The sequence below is a fragment of the Drosophila biarmipes genome, chromosome X (assembly GCF_025231255.1).
Source record: "Drosophila biarmipes strain raj3 chromosome X, RU_DBia_V1.1, whole genome shotgun sequence".
Lineage (NCBI taxonomy): Eukaryota > Metazoa > Arthropoda > Insecta > Diptera > Drosophilidae > Drosophila > Drosophila biarmipes.
The window spans coordinates 18740717-18763178 of record NC_066611.1 but is presented as its reverse complement, the minus strand read 5'-3'; the positions used below and the strand labels follow the sequence as shown (position 1 = coordinate 18763178).

The following is a 22462-nucleotide window of genomic DNA, read 5'->3' as shown; positions in this document are numbered from 1 at the left end:
ATCGCCTATAAAACTGAGATAATTCGATGGATATAAAAGGCGCTCCATGGCGTCCGATGGCTACTTAATTAATTAAAGCCGCGGCCATTCTGCCGCCTATTTCTTACCAGCTTCAAATTAATTCAAGTTCCTAGTCTTAGGCCTGGGGATACACATAGAAAAAATGTCGTAAGTATTGGTCGAAGAAAAAGGATCTGAGAAATCGTAAAATAAAGTGAGCCAAAAAAGGGAAAATCGCGTATTAACAAGAAAACAAAGTGACTAAAAAGTGCTTTTTTTATATAAAAATAAATATTGCGAAACGAAAACATCCCCAAACTAAGTTTTGTGTGGGCTAAAGTACAGAAAAACCCTCAAAGATATATACGCATATAGTGCCCTTTGAAATCTGAGTCTGGAGTGCGAGAGAGGCCCCTCAACCATGTTCTATGGAGCGCTGTTCGACGCCTTCGGTGACCTATTAGTCGGGTAGGGTGGCCCACTGGACGGCAAGTTTCCCTCCCGCAGAGACCGCCATTAGCCACTCAAAGCAGCCTCCCTTGCCGGTCGATAACGCTCTAATCCCTTCCAGGCTCTGCAAGAAGTATGCCGTCTGCTGGATCGTGCTGGCGGTGACCGCCGTGGGCGTGACCCTGGGCCTGGTCTTCGGCCTCAGGGACAAGGCGGAGGAGCCGCGCCGCATGGGCGCCGTGGCCTCCAACGGCGAGGGCTGCGCCGAGGTGGGCGGCGCCATGCTGGACATCGGCGGCTCGGCGGCGGACGCGGCCATAGCCACCATGCTGTGCGAGGGCGTCATGCTGCCGCACAGCCTGGGCGTGGGCGGCGGCTTTGTGGCCACCATCTACTCCAGGGAGATGGGTCACAAGGAGACGCTGGTGGCCCGAGAGACCGCGCCGGCGGCGGCCACGGAGGACATGTTCGTGGGCCGGGAGATCACGGGCGCCCTGGCCAGCGCCATCCCCAGCGAGATCTACGGCTACTCCAAGCTGCACGCCAAGTACGGACGCCTGCCCTGGAAGACGCTCTTCCAGCCCACCATCGATCTCTGCCGGCACGGCATCGTGGTGTCCAAGTACCTGGCCCGCGTCCTGCTGCGCGACGAGGAGCGCATCCGCAAAGAGCCCTCCATGGCCGAGATCTTCATCAACCCGAAGACGGACGAGCTGTACAAGACGGGCGAGATCATGTACCGCCACACGCTGGCCGAGACCCTGGAGATCGTCGCCAACGAGGGCCCCGAGGTCATCTACGGCGGCGGCCGCGTGGGCAGGAAGCTGGTCGAGGACATCCAGGCCATGGGCGGCATCATCACCGAGCAGGATCTGCAGAAATACGAGTGAGTGAACCGCATTCCAAGGCCCCATTTATAGGTTTTAGAAAGAGCTGGTGACCCCTACCATTTCAAAAGGTACTAGAAATCTAAAGAAAGTTATAGATAGATATATAACTTTCTTCTCTCCTGGGGCTTTAAGGCCTTAAGCTTGGTTGGTGACCCAAAACTGTACACAAATTATTCATTTTAACTGGGTATTTAAGTCAAGAAGAAGTCTGGTGACCCAGAGCTTTCCAATTCGTTTTACAAACCATTTGATATGATTATGGTCATCTTTTTTTACGTAGCAATGTTTTATGGGAAGAAACGATTCAGACTTTGGCAGGCTTAACGTTTAAGGTTATGTTAAGAAGAAGATTGGTGACCCAGACCTAGGCAATTCCTATCAAAAATCAATTGATAAGATTATTTTTAGCCCTCTATCCGTGGATTTGTTCTATGAATCATTTTAATTTGTATTACAAAGCAATTGATAAGGTTATTTTCAACTTTTTATCCATATATTCAAATATCATTTTACGATAGATTGGTGACCCAGACCTTGGCTTAACATACTAGATATTACTTAGTAAAGGCATTTCCCATTTCATTTTAATTTGTATTACAAGGCAATTGATAAAGTTATTTTCAACTTTATATCCGTGGAATATAAATATAATTGGAGTTCTGCAGACTTTACGTGTTAGGTTATGTTAAAAGGAAGACTGGTGACCCAGACCTTGGCCAAAATTCAATTGATAAGATAATTTCAAGCTTTTATCCGTGGATTTGTTCTTTGCATCATTGTAATTTGTTAGGTTATTTTCAGCTTTTTATCCATATACATATTCAAAAATCGTTTTAAGAAAGACTGGTGACCCAAACCTTAGCAAAACACACTAGATATTACATTGTAAGAGTGTTTCCCATTGCGAAACCCCCTTAATAACCGACTCCAACCTTGCAGTGTTCGCTGGGAGATCCCCCTGCACGCGCGCTTCGGCCCCTACGAGCTGATCACCTCGCCCCTGCCCACCAGTGGGGCCGTGCTGACCTTCATCCTGAACGTGATGGAGCCGCTGTACACGACGAACACGGACAAGTACTGGCAGCGGCTGATCGAGACCTTCAAGCACGCCTACGGGCACCGCACCAACCTGGGCGACGTGCACTTCGAGCCGGAGGTGCAGGAGATCTACGAGAACCTCATCGACCCGACCTTCGCCGCGGACATCCGCAAGCTGATCCAGGACAACAGGACCTTCGACGACATGTCCTACTACGGCGCCAACTTCGCCAACGAGGAGGACCATGGCACGGCGCACATCTCCGTGCTGGCGCCCAACGGCGATGCCATTTCGGTGACCAGCACGATCAACAGACACTTCGGCGCCAAGGTGCGATCCCGCCAGACGGGCTTCATCCTGAACGACCAGATGGACGACTTCAGCACGCCCGGCACGGTCAACGCCTATGGGATACCCGCCAGTCCGGCGAACTTCATCAAGCCGGGCAAGCGGCCCATGTCCTCCACGTGCCCCAGCATCTTCCTGGACAACCAGGGCGATGTGAAGCTGATTGTGGGCGGCGCCGGGGGCTCCAGGATCACCACCTCGGTGGCCCAGACCATCCTGCGCTACTTTGTGCTCAACGAACCGATCGAGAAGGCGGTGAATACGGGCCGCCTGCACCACCAGCTGGCGCCGAACCACGTCGACGTGGAGAAGGAGGTGCCGCGCCACACGGTGGCCTACCTGCGGGGCATTGGCCACGACATCAAGTACCTCGAGGAGGACAAGGCCTACACCGCCCAGACGGCCGTCGGCGTGCGTGGCAGCGAGCCGCATCCCGTCTGCGACCGGAGAAGAGTGGGCAGCGCCGTGATCGTGGAGCCGGATCGCTTGGACTAGGTCCTGCGGCTCCGAGGAGGGGCGCACATCTCATCCAGGCCCTGGGTCCGCGACCTCCGCCAGCTACATCCACTTGAAGCCACTGAAATTTGTTCTGTACTGTAAGAATTCGTTTGTAATGAGATTTTTGTTGTTAACCATTAAAATTGTTCGTTCGTAGGAATCTCTCTACGCCCTTTGTGTGCAGGGGATTTCGGTGGAAAATGTCTCGACAAATAGTACCTCTTTCCTTAGGAGAGATCTGTTTTATTGTAGAAAACATATACAAAACTTCAGGCGTAATATCTAAACTCACTTTATTCGAAAACAGATAGCTAACTTCGCTTAGAGTCTTCCGAGTTCCTCGAAAATAATGATGAAAATAGCTGTCAGGGTTTTTGTGTAACTAAGATATAGCCGAATATTTGACAAAACAAATTATCTATTCAACAAAATTTAGAAAATGTAGTTTTTACACAATAACAATAGCTAAAAACTTATGGCATAAGCAAATGCTGCACGAAACAACAAAGTAATTATGAAGTTCTTTTCGATAAGAAAGGGCCTTAAATATAATTTTAAAATTTATTCTTCACAAGGCTACAAAAAGAGGCTGCTAAGCCCAGCAAACGAAGTCATATGCAGCTAGTAATTCCAAACAAAAATAGCCTGATCCATAAAATAAATGTTTATTGGGGCTAGCTAAGGTACATGTAAAATTGCAGCGGCTTAAAGCAAGGGAAACGGAAAGAAAAAGTGCTCAAACTGGTTTTTAAATTTGAGGGTGACGAATTTGTGCACCTTCTCAAGGCAACGAAGCGCTTGTGAGGAAAGTTCAAAGCCCCGGGGCCAGCAAACCGACGCATTTCATTTGCATGCTCATTCGACACGGAAACCGCAGGGAAATCAAAAGTGAAATGTGTATATCTGGCGTTCCTATTTCAAGCGAAGACTCGGGGAAATCAAGAGAGACATATGTACACCTATCAAAAAGACAACGGCTAGACGAAGTTAGCTCCATTCTGTGTGAGTTTCCGTTTTCAGATAGCAAAAATAGATGACTATAGATGGTCTATATATAGGCGCACATACCTTGAGTGTGCTGTGTGTGTGTGCTTGGGTGTGCTTATGCTAAACTAGGGCACGTAACTAACTAAACACTATCCTCAGACATATGTAAGCTCAACGGGCACAGCTCCTGCACTTCAGCATCGGGCGGGCCTGAGTCGTCCGCCAGATAAGATAACACTTAAGGTCGCACTTCGGATATTTTGAGATTTGCACGACACCTCGACAGACTAGTCGTCGTCGTCGTCGATGCGTTTGATTCGCTTTTTGGCCATTTTTTGCTTCTTGTGCGCCGCCTCCATGCGCATGTCCTCCAGGTCCTCTTGCATGCCTGCGAAAGCAAGGGATTAGAGTGCCATTCGGGTGGTCTTTGGGGCCAACAACTCACCCAACTTCTTGCTGATGAACTCCTCGCGCTGCATCTGCGCAAAGCTGGACTCCATCCCCCGGTCGTCGTCGTCCATGTCGCGATAGCGCCGCTTGTCATAGCCGAAGATGTCGCGGATGTGCGAGGATATGTCCTCCTCGCAGTCGCCGTCGTCGATGAAGTCATCCAGCTCGGAGTCGTACTCGTCCTCATCGTCGTCGTCGTAAATGCGTCCTTGAAAGAGGGATAAAGATATAGTAACACACTTGGATGCCAGCTGCCTTCTCACTTTTGTTGCCTGGCTGCTCCTGGGGCTTGCGTCTCTTGACATCGGCGGGCGGGAACTGGCGGCCACCCGAGGACCTCTGCACATCCGCGGGCGGGAATTGTCGCGGTTTGCCATCCGCCGGAGTGGCTGGGCGCGCTTTGGCTGGGACGGCAGGCCGATCCCTGGGCGGAAACTCACGCACTGCTCCGTTTTTGATGGCCGCCGCATAGGGATTCTTCGAGGAGGCAGGGGCGGGTGCTTTGCCAGCGACGGAGCTGGGTCGCCCCGTCGCCGCCGCCGACGATGCACTCGCGCCTGGCTTGGCGGCGGCCACAGGAGCTGTCTTGCTGGCGGGCCTTATACTTGGGGCGGGACTACGGCTAGTGGAGGAATGGGAATTGGAACTTAGTGTACTGACGGAGCTGGAGCGGGCCTTCGCTGGCGAAGGCACTGCGGGCTTTTTGAAACTATCACTTGGCGCACTCGCCGGCTTGGCCTGATTCAGCTTGGGAATGCGCCCGTTGGGCTCCATGCGATTGGTGGCGGCGGTGGCGCCGGCTTTGGGACCCCCCTTGGCCTCCAGTTCCCGCATTTTGTCGCGCTGGGCGCGCTGCTCCTTCTGCCGCTGGCGCTCCTCCATTTCGCGCTTCTCGCGGGCGGACAGCAGGCGCTCCGCTTCCTTCTTCTTCTCGGGCTCAAAGACCACGGGCTCGTGTTGCTTCTTTTCGGCCAGGCGGAGCAGCGCTTGGAAATCCATGGGCGGCGGCTGGGCGGGCCGCTTGATCTTGGCCCTGCGCTGCTCCTCCTCCTGCCGCTTCTTGCGCTCCTCCTCGCGCCTCTCCGCCTCGGGATCGTACAGGCTCTTCGAGGTGCTGTAGGAACGGGCCACGCTGGGCTCCTTTGACTTGGTGGCGCTGTGCGAGGCCCCGCCGCTGCTCCTCTGGCGCGTGTGACTCTTGGCCTCCTCACGCTCCCGGGTGATGGCCGCCTTCACGCGTTCCTTGGTCCCGGAGAGGTCTCGCAGGGACTGCGGCCTGCTGGGCGCGAATCCCTTGTCCTCCTGCACGTCGCGCACCTTCTCGATGTACTTCTCGTAGAAGGCGTTCGCCTCGTTGGACACATAGCCGTAGTCGTCGCCCTGGCCCTCGCCCGCCTCGTGGGCCCCATCGGCGCCGTCGTTGGCATCCTCCAGGACGGACTTGTTGGCCGACTTGGTGACCTTGAGCATTTTGCGGATCTTGTTCTTGGACTTCTCGTCCCGCTTGGCCAGCAGCTCGTTGAGCTTCTGGCGCTCCTCGCGCTTCTTCTCCGCCTCCTCGGCCTCCTTCCTGCGCAGGAACTTCTGTATGTTGTTGGACAGCTGCTTGGACTCCTTGGACTCCTTCTTGGGCGGCGCATACTTGGTGCTGTAGAACTTGCCCTCTCCCGGGCGCTGAAAGTGGAAACATGACCTGGTCAGTGGGGGCGATCGTCTCATCTGGTTTTTGGGGTCATTGGCGCAGCTGGGCATCGCCCTGCCCACCCGCCCCCGGGTCTGCCAGAGGGCTAAGCCCCATCCGGACAGCTGGGTACCCACCTCCTCCTTGGTGGCCGCATCGTTCTTCTTTTTCGCGTAGTGCAGCAGCGCCCCGAAATCCATTTCGACTTATCCGTGTTGTCAATTCTTTTTTTTTTACTCTTGCCGTGTTACCAGATGGTGCGCCACCATCGGTGTTACCGTCGCTCGCTGGGTTTTTCAGTATTTTTGTGCCGATTGACCAGGCACTCGATAGCTGTGCTTATCGATAGGCAGCTCCATTTACAACTCAACTGTTTTTTTAATATTTGCAACTTATTTTTATTGAACATTTTCTAAAAGGGCCAATACGCCTTGAGAAGGCCCTTTAAAACTTGCTTGAAAATGTATATATACCAAGAATAAATATTCCATCCCCTATCGATACCAGGTGGTTGCATTCGCCAAGACCCAGCGCCTATCGATATCGAGGTGAGGTGGTTGAAAAGTATCTCGCGGTGTTGACTTCAAAAAACGTTGAAAATCTGAATAAAAGGCCCGCCGAACGGCCCACGGTCTAGCCATGTCCACCGACCCCGACCCGATGGACGGCGAGGGCGGCAAGTGCACCCAGCCCGACGCCCAGAGTCCCGCTGACAAGGAATCCCCCGCCGAGGATGCCCTCCCAGTGGACGCAACTGGGGATTCCGAGCCCACGGCTTCCAGTCCGCCCGCTTCCGCTGCAGCCGCCTCCTGCCCGCGCCCCGACGCGCAGAAGGACTCCACGGACATGGACATTGACAACGATCTGACCACCAACGAGCGCATGCCCACGATGGACGAGCTGGAGCAGCCGAAGGAGGACAAACCACAGCCGCCAGAGGTGAAGGAGGAGCAGGCCCAGGGGCAGGCGCAGGTCCAGGACGTGGACGTGGACGAAGAGAAGCCCCTGGAACAGCCAACCGCCCGGCCGCCCAGCCCGCCGCCCGCCATTAAGATCGAGGACGATGACAAGCCACTGAAGTCCCAGGAGGAGATCCCACCCAGTTCGCCGGAGGCCCCGCTCAATCCCAGTCCTCGCCCGGCGGGCAAGATCACCCGCAGCAGTCTGAACGGCACCGGCCACCAGGTGAACACGCGCACGCCGGCCATAATGAAGCGCCTGCGGAAGAGCACGCGCTTTAAGGCCAAGCAGACGGGCAAGGGCGCGCACGGCGGCGGCGGCGGCAGCAATAGCCAGTCGAATGGCCACAGCCACGGGCCGAACGGCTCCGCCGGCAGCTCCACCCACCTCGCCAGCGCTGGCGCGCACCCCAGCAACAGCAACAAGCACGGCAAGTCCGGGCCGGCTGGCGGGCCGGGCGGCGGGGCCCCGGGGTCACGGAGCCGCCGCACGCTGTTCAAGCGACCCGCGCAGAAGACGCCCAAGGTGCAGGCCTGCACCCGGTTCGTGAAGAGCGTGTTCTACAAGGGCAGCTACATGCAGATCGGCGACATCGTCAGCATCGTGGACGGGGAGCAGAATCTGTACTACGCCCAGGTGCGCGGGCTGCTGGTGGACGCCTACTGCGAGAAGTCCGCCTTCCTCACCTGGCTGATACCCACGCAGGACAGCCCGGACCCCCAGGAGGGATTCGACCCGGCCACCTATCTGATTGGTATGGATTGCTGTGATGTGTAGGCCAATCTACGGCTTTATAATCCCTGTTCCCACCCCGCAGGACCCGACGAGGAGCTGTCGCGGAAGCTCTGCTACCTGGAGTTCGTGATGCACGCGCCCAGCAACTACTACTTCGACCGGAGCACGCCCTTTCCCCTGCCGGATGTGGACGAGTACACCGCCCAGCGGGCGGGCGGGTACATCTGGACGCGGCTGCCCGTGGTGAAGCGGGAAAGGGGCAGTGGCCACAAGGCGGGCGGCGCCTCCTAGCAGGAGCGGCGGGCCAGGGGCAAGATGAAGAAGAGGGCCCGAGCCAGGGGCCTGAATTTGAATAACCTAATTTATTAAGCGAAAACCATGGAGTGTGTATGAGGAATAAATGTCTTACTTGTAAACTTGCATTGTACAGAGCCACACACTGCAGGACTTCAAACACTGCTTCCCAATACTCAAAGTCAGCCAGTTTTGATGCGTATTCTATAAGGAATCTAGAAATATAGTAAGCACACGGAAATATCCTACTTTAAACTACTTTACTTCTACTGAATAGGCCTGTGAAATATATATTCTAATTGGTAAATACTGAAATAAGGAAATACACTGGCATTTTTTAAATTCAAATAAATAACCATTTTTTAAATACAAAAAATTTCTTTTAAATGTTTTGAGGTTTATAATTTATTTCAAGTGAAGAGTTTTGTGGGAAGGTTTAAAGATGAGTTGAGGCAATCAGGAGCTTTTCTGCTTTTAATCAAATTAAATATATGGATTTATTTACAACATTAAATATTATAATTAAGGCAACAAGTAAATAAAAATTAGTTGTTTAAATTTAAACTAAAATGTTATCGAATAGCCGGGGTATCGATCGCCATATCCAAACATCGAGGGGGTCGCCTGAACCGACGCCGGTCACACTGGCACGCACACCATCTTCGATTCGATAGGTTTTGCCATCGAAAACGGAAGGGCAAAAAAAAAGAAGCGAATTTAGTGCAATAAATTTCAAAGTACTCACTTCTCAGGAACTAACACGGCAGCCGCGACAATGGAGGTGGACGAGGAAGAGTTCGAGGTGCCGTCGAGCAGCAGCAAGGGCGAGAAGAAGCGCTTCGAGGTGAAGAAGGTGAGTGGTCGGCGAAAAGAGCTGGGTCATCGGCATTGAAAACACTTTTCTCTCTCCCCGAACACAATGCAATAACCACAATTTAGTGGAACGCCGTGGCTCTGTGGGCCTGGGGTGAGTAGTCAACTGGCATTTGCCCTCCTCGCAGGCAGGCGAATAACCCCTTACCCGTCTTTACACTCCAATCCCCGCCAGACATCGTGGTGGACAACTGCGCCATCTGCCGCAACCACATCATGGACCTGTGCATCGAGTGCCAGGCGAACCAGGCGTCCGCCACCAGCGAGGAGTGCACCGTGGCCTGGGGCGTCTGCAACCACGCCTTCCACTTCCACTGCATCTCCCGCTGGCTGAAGACCCGCCAGGTCTGCCCGCTGGACAACCGCGAGTGGGACTTCCAGAAGTACGGCCACTAGGTCCGCGGGGCACCGACCCCCACAACGGCCGGCGGAGCAGCCCCCGGGATCCGCCTAACCGCGCCACGCCCCCCATATATATTATGTAATTCCTGATGCACCAAGGGAACACCTTGTAGATCTTAAGCGATTCGGGGAATCCGGGTGAAATGATCATGTTTAAGAGGGCCCAGTACCCATCACCGAGTTCCCCCCAACAAACTCAACTTTTTGTAACGCAAGAAATAAACGCTGTAGAGGATGGAGAAGATTCAACAATGATTGCTACGCCTTTTGTTCTTGGAAACGGCATGAAGGGAAGGATGTCCACGTGTCCATGAGGGATATTCAAAGTATGTATACCTTCTGTTCCATGAAATGGGGGATGTCCCTGTATGATTCGGTTGTAATTAGCTGGAATCCCCAAGATAACTAAAGATGAGGAAGATGTCTTGTGAAGTCATGACTTGCTAGTCATAAAAATATGCTTTTAGTTCTTGGAAGTGGCTTAAAATCAGGGATAAGCATGTATATTTCGGTTCTAATTTGTTAAAACCCCTTAAATAAGATTACTGAATGTGAGGAATACCAGTTAAATCATGACTTGACAAGCATAAGACCAGAAAATTAAGTTTTCCCCTCGAATTATTATTCCTGCAAAAACAAAGAAATCCACCTTTACTATGGGATTTAATTAAACAAATAGATGGAGTTGCTTCATTAGTCCCCAAGGTTTTGAAATCCATTTTAAATCTAGTTTTGTAGGTGTCTAAAAGTAGGCATCAATATTTTTTAATCCCAGAAATACAATGAACTGCTTTAGGGCACAAACATTTTTTACTGCATACTTTTACACACCTAAGAATAAAGTTTAAAAGAGCTTTTAAAATCCCGGATATTTCTGTGGAATGAACTCGATTTTTTGGGAATTCCCTGAGAGCTCCAATATCAAACTGCTCCCCAAAACAATCTTTTCACAACAAAAAGAAAATACGCAAACAAAAAGTGTTGACTTCCACATAAGAAGCACTGTGAGGCGCAGCAGGCCCCTGTTCAACGAGTGAATGCCAAAAAAAGAGGTGAGTGGGTGACAAAATCAACTGTCGACAGGAGAAGATAGACAGAAAACCATGCAGTTGTAAAAACTAAATGTTCTTTTTAGTTTATTATGAATGTTCGGCGGCCGCGGCCGCGCAAATTGTTGTTGGTGGCTTACGAAATAATACACAGTAGTTACACATATGAATAAAGTATATAATATATATTGAATATGATTAATGTTTAACTACATAGGCTAGCAACTAAACTTACGGGTAAACAAAAAATAATCGTATCGTAAAAAATCATACTCGCATCTATTGCTACGGATAGGCAATGAAAATATAATCGAATCTGTGTGGGTACATCTCGTGTGGTGTGGTGTGGTGACGATGGCCAGCCGCGGGCTCAGGGACCCCCGATGAAGGGTGGGCAGGTGTGGGATGGGATGGGATCGCCTTGGCGGGGCTAGGACAATGTGCGGGTCCTTGCAAACCAGATACTTGAGTCGCCACTTATCGAGTTCTTTAGCAGTTTATTTGTATGTTCGGTTCAACGTTTCAACTTCGCCGGCCGGCTGTATAACCTAATCTCCGCTCCTGCTGCTCTTGGCCTATGTACATGGATTTCTGTTGTGTGAAGTGGTTACGATGCGCTAACGCCCCTTCTACTTGCGCCTTGCTAATATTAGGTTTGCTGTGTATATATAGGGTTTAACTACTTAATCGAGTGGTTTACATATTGCTGTTCTCGATGCTGCCGCCCTACGGGTTGCGGTTGGCTCTGGCTGGGATCTCTGGAGTAGGCTCCGCATTCGTTTATATATAAGGTGTTTCGCGTAGAGTTAACGATGGTAAGGCGTCTAAGACCGCTGCTAGCTGCGTCGTTCTCGTGGCCGTGTGCACTGCATTTAGAATATGGTTTGCTCTGAATCCTTCACACACTCCTCTGCTCCGCTCTCCTGGTGCTGCCGGCCTTCCTCAGCTGTACATGATTTGTATGCGGTTCAACTCAATTCTTAGCTTCTTAACTATCAAGTTGCTGCTGCTGTTGCTGCCGCCGCTGCTGTTGCTGCTGAAGATGTGGCCGCTGCTGCTGCTGCAGTGGCTCCGCTTGCCGTCGCGCCCGCAACGCGGCGTTGCACTCTCCTCCGACCTTTTCCTACTCTTAAGCCTTACACCTGCACCTGCAAGAGAAAAGCACACCAAGCACACACACGCACACGCCACGGGCAACGCCAACACAAAATGCAAGGGACACCAGAGGATGTTCAGAGAAATCGGGAGTAATCACAAAGAGAAAAAGAGAGAAATAGAAAAGAAAGCAAAAAAATCAAGGTTATAATCAGGTATATGTATATATATATCCGGATTCGGTTTCAAGTAATTTGTCAGCCTGTTTTTTGCTTTCCGACGGGGGATCGGGGATCTAAACGCTCTAAGATCTTAAGCTAGGGTCTGGTGTCTTGTGGGGTGTCGCAGGCTCATCAGCAGCAGCAGAGGCAAGACGCCAGCAGCGCAGCCACCCGCAGTCGCCACCCGCGTTTCCTGCTCGGCTTCACCTGGTGCTCCTCCTCCGAGTCCATCTTCATGTCCTTGTCCTTGTCCTGCTCCTGGACGTGCATCCCTCCCCTCCTCGCTAGTCCACCTCCTCCTCCTCCTCCTCCTCCTCCCTTGGCAATGGCAGCTGTGCTTAGTCAATTTGCTTGGAGATCAGTCGTTGGTTATTTCTGGCCATGATGGTTGTTATGATGATGATGCGAGCCGGCTGTTGCCGTGGACGTCGAGGTGGCCACCACTCCCACTCCTCCGCCGCCGCCGGACTTCTGCTGGTTCATCTGCGGCTGACTCTGCAGGCTGGCGAAGCTGGTGGGCGCCAGCAGGGCGCAGGTGCCGAAGGTGTGCTTGGGCATGCTGAGGAAGCCGGCTGCCCCTGCTCCCGAGGAGCCACTGCTGCTGCTCACAATGGCCTGGCCCTGGCCCGGGCTCGAGGTGCCAGCAAACTTGCCCAGCTGGTAGTAGTGCAGCGCATAGGAGTCCTCGCCAGCTGCACGCTGCTTGCCGTTGGGAAAGTAGCTGTTGCTGTTGGTGGTCGATGTGCAGGCCGACTGGAAGGAGCTGCTGGTCGTGGACGAGGGCGACTGGGCGGCAACGGTGGCTCCTCCGCCCGCCGTTGAGGAGGAGTCCACTGCCTCGCCAGAGGATGAGGTGGCTCCGCCGCTACCGCCGCCGCCGCCACCGGATGAACTGGTGCTGCTGGAGGAGGTGTTCACGGTCAAGCTAGTGCTGCTGGCATAGGAGACGTTGAAGGACTCGTCGCCACCGCCTCCGCTGCTGTTCAGGTCGTCCATGCCGCTGCTGCCCGCTCCCTCGGCCGCCGCTGGTGGAATGTCTATGGTATGGGACTCGTTGCCAAAGATCAGGCGCAGTCGCTTCTTCTGCGGTGTGCCGTACACACTGCTGCTGCTCGGCGCCGGCGATCTGCGCTGGCTGCTCCTGCTGCGGCTGCGCTGTTTCTTCCGCTGCTTCTTGGTGGGCAGCTGCGGCTCCTCCTCCCGCTTCGGCGGCGGCTCGTCCTCCTCCTCGGCAGCTGGCGCTTCGTCCTCCTCCTCTTCCTCCTGCTCCTCGTCGTCGTCGTCATCGTTCCCGTGCTCGGAAATGCCCTCCATGCGCAGGATCTCGTACTCAATGCCGTTGGAACTGCTGCTGGTGAGGTTTAGCGCAGCTCTACCCGATCCATCTGCACCATCTGCTCCGCCGCGATGGGAGCCCAAGGCATTGCGCCCGGCGCCGCCATTGCTCAGACTCGTGCCGAGCTCAATAACTTCGTCCAGAATGGGCGAGCGCTTCATGCGCAGCGTCAGTTTCAGCCTGCGCTCCGGGGTCTTCAGCAGCGGCTCCACATTGCTGAGGCTCGCGGCGGAGGACGACGAGGGGGCCGCCTCGCCGGCTGCCTGGCTGGCTCTCTTGCGCTGCCCACCGCCACCACTGGATCCCGACGAGAATCCGCCCAGGGCCTCGCAGTGGATACTCTGCGCCGCTGCCAGGGCGGCTGCCCGGCGACTCCGTTTCTGCTTGGCCGGGGAACTCGTGGCCGCTTCGTCCCTTTGCTTCTGCTTATCCAGCTGCTGCTGCTCCTTGATTGTTGCTGGCTTGGAGGGAACCGAATCGGGATCGAAGCTGGCTAAAAGGTTCTTCTTGTAGGCGGGACTCGGGCTGCGACTGCGACGCGTTGCCTGCTGATGATGATGCTGCTGCTGCTGCTGCTGATGCTGGTTTTCTGAGGATGTGGATGTGGATGAGGGTGTGGACGAGGCCTCACTTGGTGCTGGCTTCTTCGATTTAACACTAAGTCTACCGCTAAGATTAGAATTATGATTAATTCTACTGCTATTATTACTATTATGATTATTACAATTTGTAATCGTTGTTGCTTTGTTGCTGCTGCTACTGCTGCTGCTGCTGTTGTTGCTTGTTGTGGTTGCAATGTTATTGTTATGGGCAGTGGCTAATCTGGCTACCAATCCTCCTCTTCCCGCACTATTTCGCGTCACACGCTTCTCCTGTTGCTGCTGATGCTGCTGCTGCTGCTGCTCCTGCTGCTTCTCCTCCGTCTTCTCGGGGTGCGCCTCCTGCGCCAAGATGAACATTTTGGGCGGCAGCGGGTGATCCTGTTGATTGTTGTGCTCCCTCTTCTGCTGCTCGCCGCTGGTGTCGCTGCTCTCGCCGTCCGTGAGCTTCTCCTTCTGGCGCTCGCTGCGCCTCAGCTGGCGCTGCTGCCGCTGGTGCAGTGCGGCGATGGCCATCTGGGCGGGCTTGCAGCGCGGCACCAGGACCACCGGCGCCTTGGTGGATAGCGGAATGCTGGCCACGTGCACGGGGGCCGCCGCCACCACCACCTCGTCCGTGGAGGCGGTCGAGACGCTGCTGCTGGTGCTGTTCACTCGCATCGATTTGCGCAGACTGCTGGAGCGACCGCCATTAACCTCGGAGCCCGCTCCGCCGGCCACGCCACCCACTGTTGTTGCTCCAGCGCCTGCACCGGCTCCTGCTCCCGCTCCAGTGCCAGTTCCGGTTGCTCCTCCTCCTCCTCCGCCGCCTGGCTTCTGCATGGCGGCCAGCTGCTGCACAGCCGCTGTGGCCTCGGCTCCAGTGCTGGCATGCTGGCCATGATTGTGGTGATGGTGGTGATGATGGTGGTGGTGATGGAAATGGTGCTGATGGTGGTGCTGCTGCTGGTAGGCTGCGTTGGCCATGATCATCTCGGCATCGTACTTGGTCATGCCCTTCTGGCGCAGCTCCTTCATGGTCAGCGGCGAGACCACCACGTTGGGCAGCTTCTTTTCGAGCAGCGAGACAGGGGCAGTGGCCTCCTTGCCGCCGCCAGCAGTGGGTGCCTGCGATGCCACCGGCACTGCTGCTCCTCCAGGGGCTCCTGCAGCTCCGGTCGCTCCACCAGCCGCTGCTGCTGCTCCTCCTCCGCCGCCGCCGCCGGAAACGACCAGTCCGTTCGTGCTGCTACTCTCGCTGGTGCCAGTGGAATCGTTTGTGTTGCTATTGCTGTTCGAGGTGCTGTTCGTGGAGTTAGCCCGGCTCTTGATGCGATTGATCCGATTGTCCGTCTCGCGCAGGCGGTAGCCACCGTTGTTGCCGGGTCCACTGGTGGCCAGGCCGAGTCCCATGCTCAGACCCAGCATCAGGCCATCGTCCTTGCCGGCGAAGGCGCCGGCTCCGCGGCGTTCGCACGTCTCGCACTCGCAATAGCGGTTGGAGTCCCCGAAGAAGTCCTCGCCGTAGAAGCACGTTATCTCCTCGCCCACCTCGATGTCGCGCAAGACCTTAACGCACGCGGTGTCCCTGCCGGTGGCCAGAAACTTGCAGTTGGCGCGGCAATCGTGGTTGATGTAGGCAGCCGGTCCCAGCCACAGCTGGGCGCAGTTCTTGCGGCAGCTGTACATCACCGAGAAGTCGTTCTTGCCCGAGTGCAGCAGGGCGGCCTCCTCGGCCTCCGTCAGCTCGGCGATGCAGCCCACCAGGCACTCGATCTTGTCGTTCTTCGACCAGCGCTTGGTCGAACTGATCTTGGCGCCACGCTGCTCCTCCAGCGAGTACCGGTAGCAGGCCTCGATCGCAAAGCCGCTGTCCTTGTCGAAAACGCGCAGGTATCTGACAATCTGGAAGGGATCAAGGGAGATTCGGGTCTCGATTAGTAGGCAACACAGGCAGCAGGGGTGCTAAATCACTAACAAAGAAAGAGTCCAGTCCTACAAACTAAATTATAGAGGCAAGATGGCTTTGGGCCACTTACATGATCGCGCAGCCGCTTGGTGGCAATCTTGTTCTTGTTCTTGAGGTGACGCGGTATCCACGGACCGTCGTAGATGCGCTGGATGGCCACATCGTAGTTCTGCGTGTGGATGAAGTCATCCACGATGGCCTTCAGCTGCTGCGTGTCCACCTTGAGGGGGCGAAAGCGTATGTTCATCTTGTGGGTCTGGAAGCCGAGATGCGGATCGAGGATCAGCGATGTGGCCAGGTCGTCGTTCTCGGACAGCTCACGCGGCGACATCCCAGTGGACTGCGACAGGCGGCTGACGGCGCTGCCGTTGCAGCCATTGAGCCCGCTGCCCACCGATCCCGATCCCGAGCCAGCAGATCCACCTCCGCCGGCGCCACCGCCGTTCGAGGAGTGATGCGACTGCTGGTGGTGGCCGGGGTGCTGGTTCGCCGGCTGGTAGTGGGGCGCATGTGGGTGGTGGTTGGCCGCCTGGTGGTGGTGCTGCTGCTGGCTCGCCTGGTGGTGCGCTGACGGCGGGGGGCCATGACCCTTGTGGGACATGGACGACAGCAGAGCCGCAGCCGTCGCCGTCGTGGTCGACGAGGAGTTGGAGCTGCTGGCTAGTGAAGACGTTGCGCTGGTGGTGCTGCTGGCCGAGGCGCTGGAGCCGCCGTTCGAGCCACTGGAGCTGCTGCTGTTTGTAAATCTGCTGCCAGTTTCACCGCGCCGCGTGTGATTCGAGCCGACGACCATTCTGCAGGACAGTCTGCAAGGAAAAAGAAAAGCATAAATATTAAAATTAAAGAAAAAATGTTTCATATGGATTTTTTATACTAATTTACAGAACAGTCTGCGGCCATACAAACATTGGCATTACTAATATAAAAAATACAAATATTTTTATTTGAATTTTAGAATGATTAAGCCCTAAAACAAATTCTATATTTAGAAAATATAAAGTCTGCGATGATAAAAGAAGACTGCAATTAAATGAACTTTTGTATAGCTTATGGAATGCTTTTAGGGCCCAAGTGTTACTTTGAAACATTTAAACAAATGTAAATTCTTTTTAAATTTAATTAACTTAGGAACCGGCAATTATCAGCTGTTTTGGAATTCAAATGGCCAAGAACCGCAAACTGTTTTCACGCATCTGGCAACGCCGCGACTCTTGGATTACATGGCTGAGAGCGAGATGGCATTATGATTTCCAGGACTAGGACAAGTGCAAAAGTATTCGCTCGCACACACACACGCACGCCCCTTCTCTCTCTCTGTCTCTCTCTCGCCACAAAGGACAGTTTTGCAAAAGCTTTTTAATCAGCTAAAACAGCTGTTACGGCACTTTACAATTTTGTGCCATACATTTCACTTATCTCGTTCTGCCGAAATTTATGGCCACAATTATATTTTTACTCATACGGCTTCGCGAGAGCAAGAGCGAGAGCGAGTGTAACTGAGGTCGTCGACAGCCGTCCCTCTCGCTCGCACCTATTCCAGGCTGTCCAAGCACACGCACACACACGTGCGAAAAAATCAATTAACTTGACAAGCACATGTAACAAAAAAAAAAAAAGAAGTATCGATCCACGCAAAAAAAAAAAACAAAGACAATACGGTTATCCTGGAAAACACTGGCACACACTGAAACAAGAGCTGAGCATGTGTGTGGGTGAACCAAAAAGCAAACAACATAAGATTATTATCGATTTGCAGGCGCAGCAAAGCGTACTTTTCAATTTGGCATTTTTGCTGAAGCTGCGCGGCAATGAAAACGGCAAACTCTCTTCTTTCTGGCCCATAGAGTAAACTAACATAAACACAAGTGGGTGGTGCTGGGAAACATGGCTGGAAGTGGGAAATGAATATTTGTTGCTGGCCGGATTGTTCTGAATGGAAGTGACTTTTTTTGCTTGCAAATTGCTCTCTCAGCTGTTTACAAACGCATACACACACGCACGGGCACCGCACACGCACGCAGGCGAGAGCGAGAGAGCGCATATGCGCAGTGAGAATGGCAGAAAAAGGGTTGCCAACCGCACGCAGGGCTTGCAAATTAAATTAATTAATTAGAAGGGGCGAAATTAACAAACCGAAAATAATCTTCGACTAGGAACTTCACTGGGGAGTTGGCTTTGCAAATGCCAAATTCGCCAACTCCTTTGTTTATGGCAGCGTTTTCAGGGATTCGCCAACCCTAGACGCTCGTTACATGGGAACGAAAAATGGCGGCGCCTGTTACACACACACAAACTCACACCAAGCACTCGCACACACACACACTGCCATTCTGATGTGCTGTTTCTTGTTTTTGCAATAATTCTCGATATTCGATTTGTTGTAAACATTTACCTTAAATGAATTATTCACTAAGGCGCTATTGCCTCTCGCTCGCACTCGCCAAACGATGCTTTGTCTGCGGCGGCTGCTGCTGTTGCTGCTGCCCCAGTGTGCGTGTGCGTGTGTGTGCGTGCGTCTTTTTCCACGGCTTTTCGTCGAGACACACACATGCACACGGCGATTGGAGTTGGAGTTGGAATCGGTTGTCGCGCTGGATGGCTTGGACTTGGCTTTGGCTGCGTATCCAAAATATGTCGCCGCTGCTGTGCCAAATCATTTTAGCTCTTGACGCCTTTGTTCCCCAAAAACATCCAAACGCCGTCCATGGCCCTCGCTCTCTGGCTCCCTGGCTCGCTGCCCCTCTTCTGCTCTCTCGCTCTCTCGCGCGACGCTCCGCAAGTCGCGACTGGCGAGTCGAAAGGGAATCTATGCCCCTCTCTGTCGCGCCTAGAAGCTGCTGCTGCTGCAGCGCACACCAACACACGCACACCCAGACGGATACATATATTCCCCCGTCGACGAGCGAGGCGAGACGAGACGTGTGTACGTGCGTATGTGGTGCGCCTTTTCCTCACTTTTCCGCCTGCTTTCCGCACTGCGCTGCTGTCGCCGTTGTGGTTTTTTCGCCTGGCAAAGATCCGGATCGCTTGTAATTCGGACTTAATTTACAAAATGCGGCTGCCTTTTTTTTCCGCGATTTGTCTCGATTCACCAGTGTGACCGCGGCAGGGCCGTTCACGAATACCGCCGAGTGCGATCGAGCTATCGATTGGCCATCGAGCCGGGACAACAACCAGGGCTGCAAACGCACCCGAGGCAGCCACCTGCCCTAGCAGAGACCACTCTGCTGTCATCGATTGCCCAGGTGTTATCGATTCGCCGATTGTGAGGCTTGCTACAGTTTCTTTTACTTCGAGGGAAAACGAAAAGTCTACTGTGGCTTATTTTCCAACGCCAAAGCGAGCGCCTAAGCAGAAAGTTGCAGTCATTTAAAGCCAATACTCTGGGGTAGGTAGCGGTGCAATGGAAAAGCCGCGAGAAGCTGGGAAAATCATTTGCAGAGCAGCGAGGAAAACGCACACACACGCACGCCAGCTGCATGAGTGTGCCTGTGTGCGTGTGTGTGAGTGCGCATTTCTGGAAAGTGTCGTTGTTTTTTCCCAAATTTCGGGTATATTTTGTGTTATGTGCTCATCGCAATTCGATTTTTGCGTTCTAGTGCCGTAGCAAGAGGCCTGCAAAAAGTCAGAGCTGATAAATTTAAAATCTGAGGTTTTTATACAACTATTTGTCTGGGAGTATGGCATGAATCATGAACGAAATAGGGAACAACACTTCCTGTGCCAGAATATTCTTAGAGTACCGTACCTAAGTGTTTCCAGGAGAAAGTACCCTCTGCTTTTGTTCTGTACCCAAGTTCCGCCAGAAAAAGCGATTTTTAGTGTACCGTAGCTGCGATAAACAATTGCATTTTCATTGTTTAACCATTTTGAAGCCAGTTAATTGTACCGTACTTCTTGCTTCGCAGAAGAAACCAATCGAGGAGCCGAGCAAAATGCCCAGCATCAAGTTGCAATCTTCGGACGAGGAGATCTTCGACACGGACATCCAGATCGCCAAGTGCTCCGGCACCATCAAGACCATGCTGGAGGACTGCGGCATGGAGGATGACGAGCACGCCATTGTGCCCCTGCCCAACGTGAACTCGACGATCCTGCGCAAGGTGCTCACCTGGGCCCACTACCACAAGGACGACCCCCAGCCGACGGAGGACGACGAGAGCAAGGAGAAGCGCACCGACGACATCATCTCCTGGGACGCCGACTTCCTCAAGGTCGATCAGGGCACCCTGTTCGAGCTCATCCTGGCCGCCAACTATCTGGACATCAAGGGCCTGCTGGAGCTCACCTGCAAGACGGTGGCCAACATGATCAAGGGCAAGACACCCGAGGAGATCCGCAAGACCTTCAACATCAAGAAGGACTTCACGCCCGCCGAGGAGGAGCAGGTGCGCAAGGAGAACGAGTGGTGCGAGGAGAAGTAGAGCGGCCTCGTAGGGACCAACAGCTGCAGGAGGAGGGAGCAGGCGGAGGAGTCTTGCCCCGCATTCGAGTTGCTTTGCTTAGTTGCTACTCTCATTTCACATTTTTTTTGTATTCTTACCTAATGGACCCTCCTTTTGAATTTGTATAACTGATCTGCTGCAAGCGTCCTTCGTGCTTGATGTGATTCGCGGGTTAATTCGATCGTCGTACATATATCTTATAAATATATGCGAAAAGTAAACTCTATGTAGCCTACATATGAATAAGAACATTTTGATTTCACCTTAATAAATATGTATCTACCCAAACGAGGAAACTGACCATTTTGGGGGAATCCCCGTTTTCTGTTCGCTGAAAACTTGTTTGCTTATGTATCAATTTCAAAGAATCAGCACAGAGCTTACAGAAACCTCTGAGACGGACTGTATAAACGTGGTCGTTCTTAAGAAACAATAGCCTTATCGTGATCATCGATCTCATTATGTAATTGGTAAAACCACTTCAATAGCACATAGGTAACTAGTTGTATGGAGTGTTCGAAATATCATATGTAGAAGTGCTTGAACATCTGCCTTCCCTTGAGGGCTTCCGGACGATATCCAACACGCTTCATGTTCTTGATGTCCAAACTCTCGCAAAACTCGTGGCGGCAGTAGGTGACTACGGGAATTTTTGGCAGCAGGACGCAAATGCGACACTTGAAGACGTTTGGATCTCCCTGATTTGATTTTTTCTGCTTTCCACTCATTTTGCTTGAGGTATGTATGGTCTTCCAAATAATAGTTAGATTTAACGCAAGGTATAGCTCTGATTTTGGGGTCAAGGGTATCTGAGTGTACATTTCGGAAGCCCTTTAGGAACATATATTGAATTAGATAAGGGTAGATTTAAAGCCCAAGCTGCTGCTGTACATTTTAAATGCGCGCTAACGAATTTATTTATCGATAGCATATGCATTGTAGATTTATGTAAATGTTATGCTTTTCAAGCTCTGTAAAAAGCTTCCAAGTTTCAAAAGCTACAACTAGAGCGCAATTTTGATTATCTTTAAAAAGCGGGTCAAAATCAGCCCATTTCCATGTTCGATTTTTCCGTAATTCCCATGGATCTCAGTATGGGACCCAAAAAGTCATTTTCCAAAATCCATACCTTTGTTATTTTTATCCCGAATTCAAAGGTTGATATCTCTATGAATTTGTGGAGGCATTCTCTATTATTCTGCATTTAAATATTTCTTTTTTGGAATGGTCGAAATTTTACCCCTCTTTCATGTTCGATTTTTCCGTAATTCCCATGGATTTCATATGGGACCCCAAAACTGATCTTCCAAAATCCATAACTTTGTTAATTGGATCCCGATTTCAAAGGTTGATATCTCTATGAATTTGTGGAGGCATTCTCTATTATTCTGCAATTAAGTATTTCTTTTTTGGAATGGTCGAAATTTTACCCCTCTTTCATGTTCGATTTTTCCGTAATTCCCATGGATTTCATATGGGACCCCAAAACTGATCTTCCAAAATCCATAACTTTGTTAATTGGATCCCGATTTCAAAGGTTGATACCTCTATGAATTTGTGGAGGCATTCTCTATTATTCTGCATTTAAATATTTCTTTTTTAGAATGGTCAAAATTTTAACCCTCTTTCATGTTCGATTTTTCTGTAATTCCCATGGATTTCAATGGGACCCCAAAACTGACCTTCCAAAATCCATAACTTTGGTAATTGGTTCCCAATTTCAGAGGTTGATATTTCTATGAATTTGTGGAGGCATTCTCTATTATTCTGCATTTAAATATTTCTTTTTTAGAATGGTCAAAATTTTACCCCTCTTTCATGTTCGATTTTTCTGTAATTCCCAGGGATTTCATATGGGACCCCAAAACTGACCTTCCAAACTCCATAACTTTGGTAATTGGTTCCCAATTTCAGAGGTTGATATCTCTATGAATTTGTGGAGGCATTCTCTATTATTCTGCATTTAAATATTTCTTTTTTAGAATGGTCAAAATTTTAACCCTCTTTCATGTTCGATTTTTCTGTAATTCCCATGGATATCATATGGGACCCCAAAACTGCAGTTCCTGAATCCATAACTTGGGTAATTGGATCCCGATTTCAAAGGTTGATGTCTCTATGAGTTTGTGGAGGCATTCTCCATTATTTATACTGGGAGATCT

At 52.0% G+C, this 22462-nt stretch overlaps 6 protein-coding genes across 11 annotated transcripts; 4 read left to right on the top strand and 2 right to left on the bottom strand.

Annotated features, from left to right (window-relative positions):
* The first annotated feature begins 77 nt into the window (after positions 1-77).
* On the top strand, positions 78-3393 carry LOC108023620 (scoloptoxin SSD14). Of its 2 annotated transcripts, none has more exons than XM_017093231.3 (3): positions 78-168; positions 572-1336; positions 2280-3393. In XM_017093231.3, exons 1-3 carry the CDS (start codon positions 164-166, stop codon positions 3220-3222), a joined length of 1713 nt encoding a protein of 570 aa, XP_016948720.1. In that variant the 5' UTR covers positions 78-163; the 3' UTR covers positions 3223-3393. The 2 variants fall into 2 exon arrangements, with proteins under 2 accessions (XP_016948720.1, XP_050742624.1); XM_050886667.1 differs by lacking the exon at positions 78-168 and adding an exon at positions 325-468.
* Positions 3394-3447: 54 nt separating this feature from the next.
* On the bottom strand, positions 3448-6602 carry LOC108023619 (protein SPT2 homolog). The gene is made up of 4 exons (XM_017093230.3): positions 6481-6602; positions 4926-6336; positions 4658-4870; positions 3448-4600 (listed from the first exon to the last, which is right to left on the bottom strand). Exons 1-4 carry the CDS (start codon positions 6541-6543, stop codon positions 4500-4502), a joined length of 1788 nt encoding a protein of 595 aa, XP_016948719.1. The 5' UTR covers positions 6544-6602; the 3' UTR covers positions 3448-4499.
* Positions 6603-6864: 262 nt separating this feature from the next.
* On the top strand, positions 6865-8578 carry LOC108023773 (GATA zinc finger domain-containing protein 1). Its single transcript, XM_017093417.3, has 2 exons — positions 6865-8057; positions 8121-8578. The coding sequence occupies exons 1-2, from the start codon at positions 6983-6985 to the stop codon at positions 8327-8329; spliced, it is 1284 nt and encodes a 427-aa protein (XP_016948906.1). The 5' UTR covers positions 6865-6982; the 3' UTR covers positions 8330-8578.
* A 391-nt stretch (positions 8579-8969) lies between these two features.
* LOC108023244 (RING-box protein 1A) lies at positions 8970-9862 on the top strand. The gene is made up of 3 exons (XM_017092522.3): positions 8970-9185; positions 9272-9299; positions 9381-9862. The coding sequence occupies exons 1-3, from the start codon at positions 9108-9110 to the stop codon at positions 9599-9601; spliced, it is 327 nt and encodes a 108-aa protein (XP_016948011.1). The 5' UTR covers positions 8970-9107; the 3' UTR covers positions 9602-9862.
* Positions 9863-10716: 854 nt separating this feature from the next.
* Positions 10717-18986, bottom strand: LOC108023460 (histone-lysine N-methyltransferase Suv4-20). Of its 4 annotated transcripts, none has more exons than XM_050886592.1 (4): positions 18248-18986; positions 15926-16661; positions 14033-15791; positions 10717-11804 (listed from the first exon to the last, which is right to left on the bottom strand). In XM_050886592.1, the coding sequence occupies exons 2-4, from the start codon at positions 16646-16648 to the stop codon at positions 11599-11601; spliced, it is 2688 nt and encodes an 895-aa protein (XP_050742549.1). In that variant the 5' UTR covers positions 16649-16661; positions 18248-18986; the 3' UTR covers positions 10717-11598. The 4 variants fall into 4 exon arrangements, with proteins under 4 accessions (XP_050742549.1, XP_016948464.1, XP_050742545.1 ...); XM_050886598.1 differs by lacking the exon at positions 10717-11804 and adding an exon at positions 13667-13977; XM_017092975.3 differs by lacking the exon at positions 10717-11804 and having other exon boundaries at positions 11951-15791.
* Positions 18987-19080: 94 nt separating this feature from the next.
* On the top strand, positions 19081-20588 carry LOC108023462 (S-phase kinase-associated protein 1). Of its 2 annotated transcripts, none has more exons than XM_017092977.3 (2): positions 19081-19243; positions 19764-20588. In XM_017092977.3, the coding sequence occupies exon 2, from the start codon at positions 19791-19793 to the stop codon at positions 20277-20279; it is 489 nt and encodes a 162-aa protein (XP_016948466.1). In that variant the 5' UTR covers positions 19081-19243; positions 19764-19790; the 3' UTR covers positions 20280-20588. The 2 variants fall into 2 exon arrangements, with proteins under 2 accessions (XP_016948466.1, XP_043949123.1); XM_044093188.2 differs by lacking the exon at positions 19081-19243 and adding an exon at positions 19368-19507.
* Positions 20589-22462: the final 1874 nt, after the last annotated feature.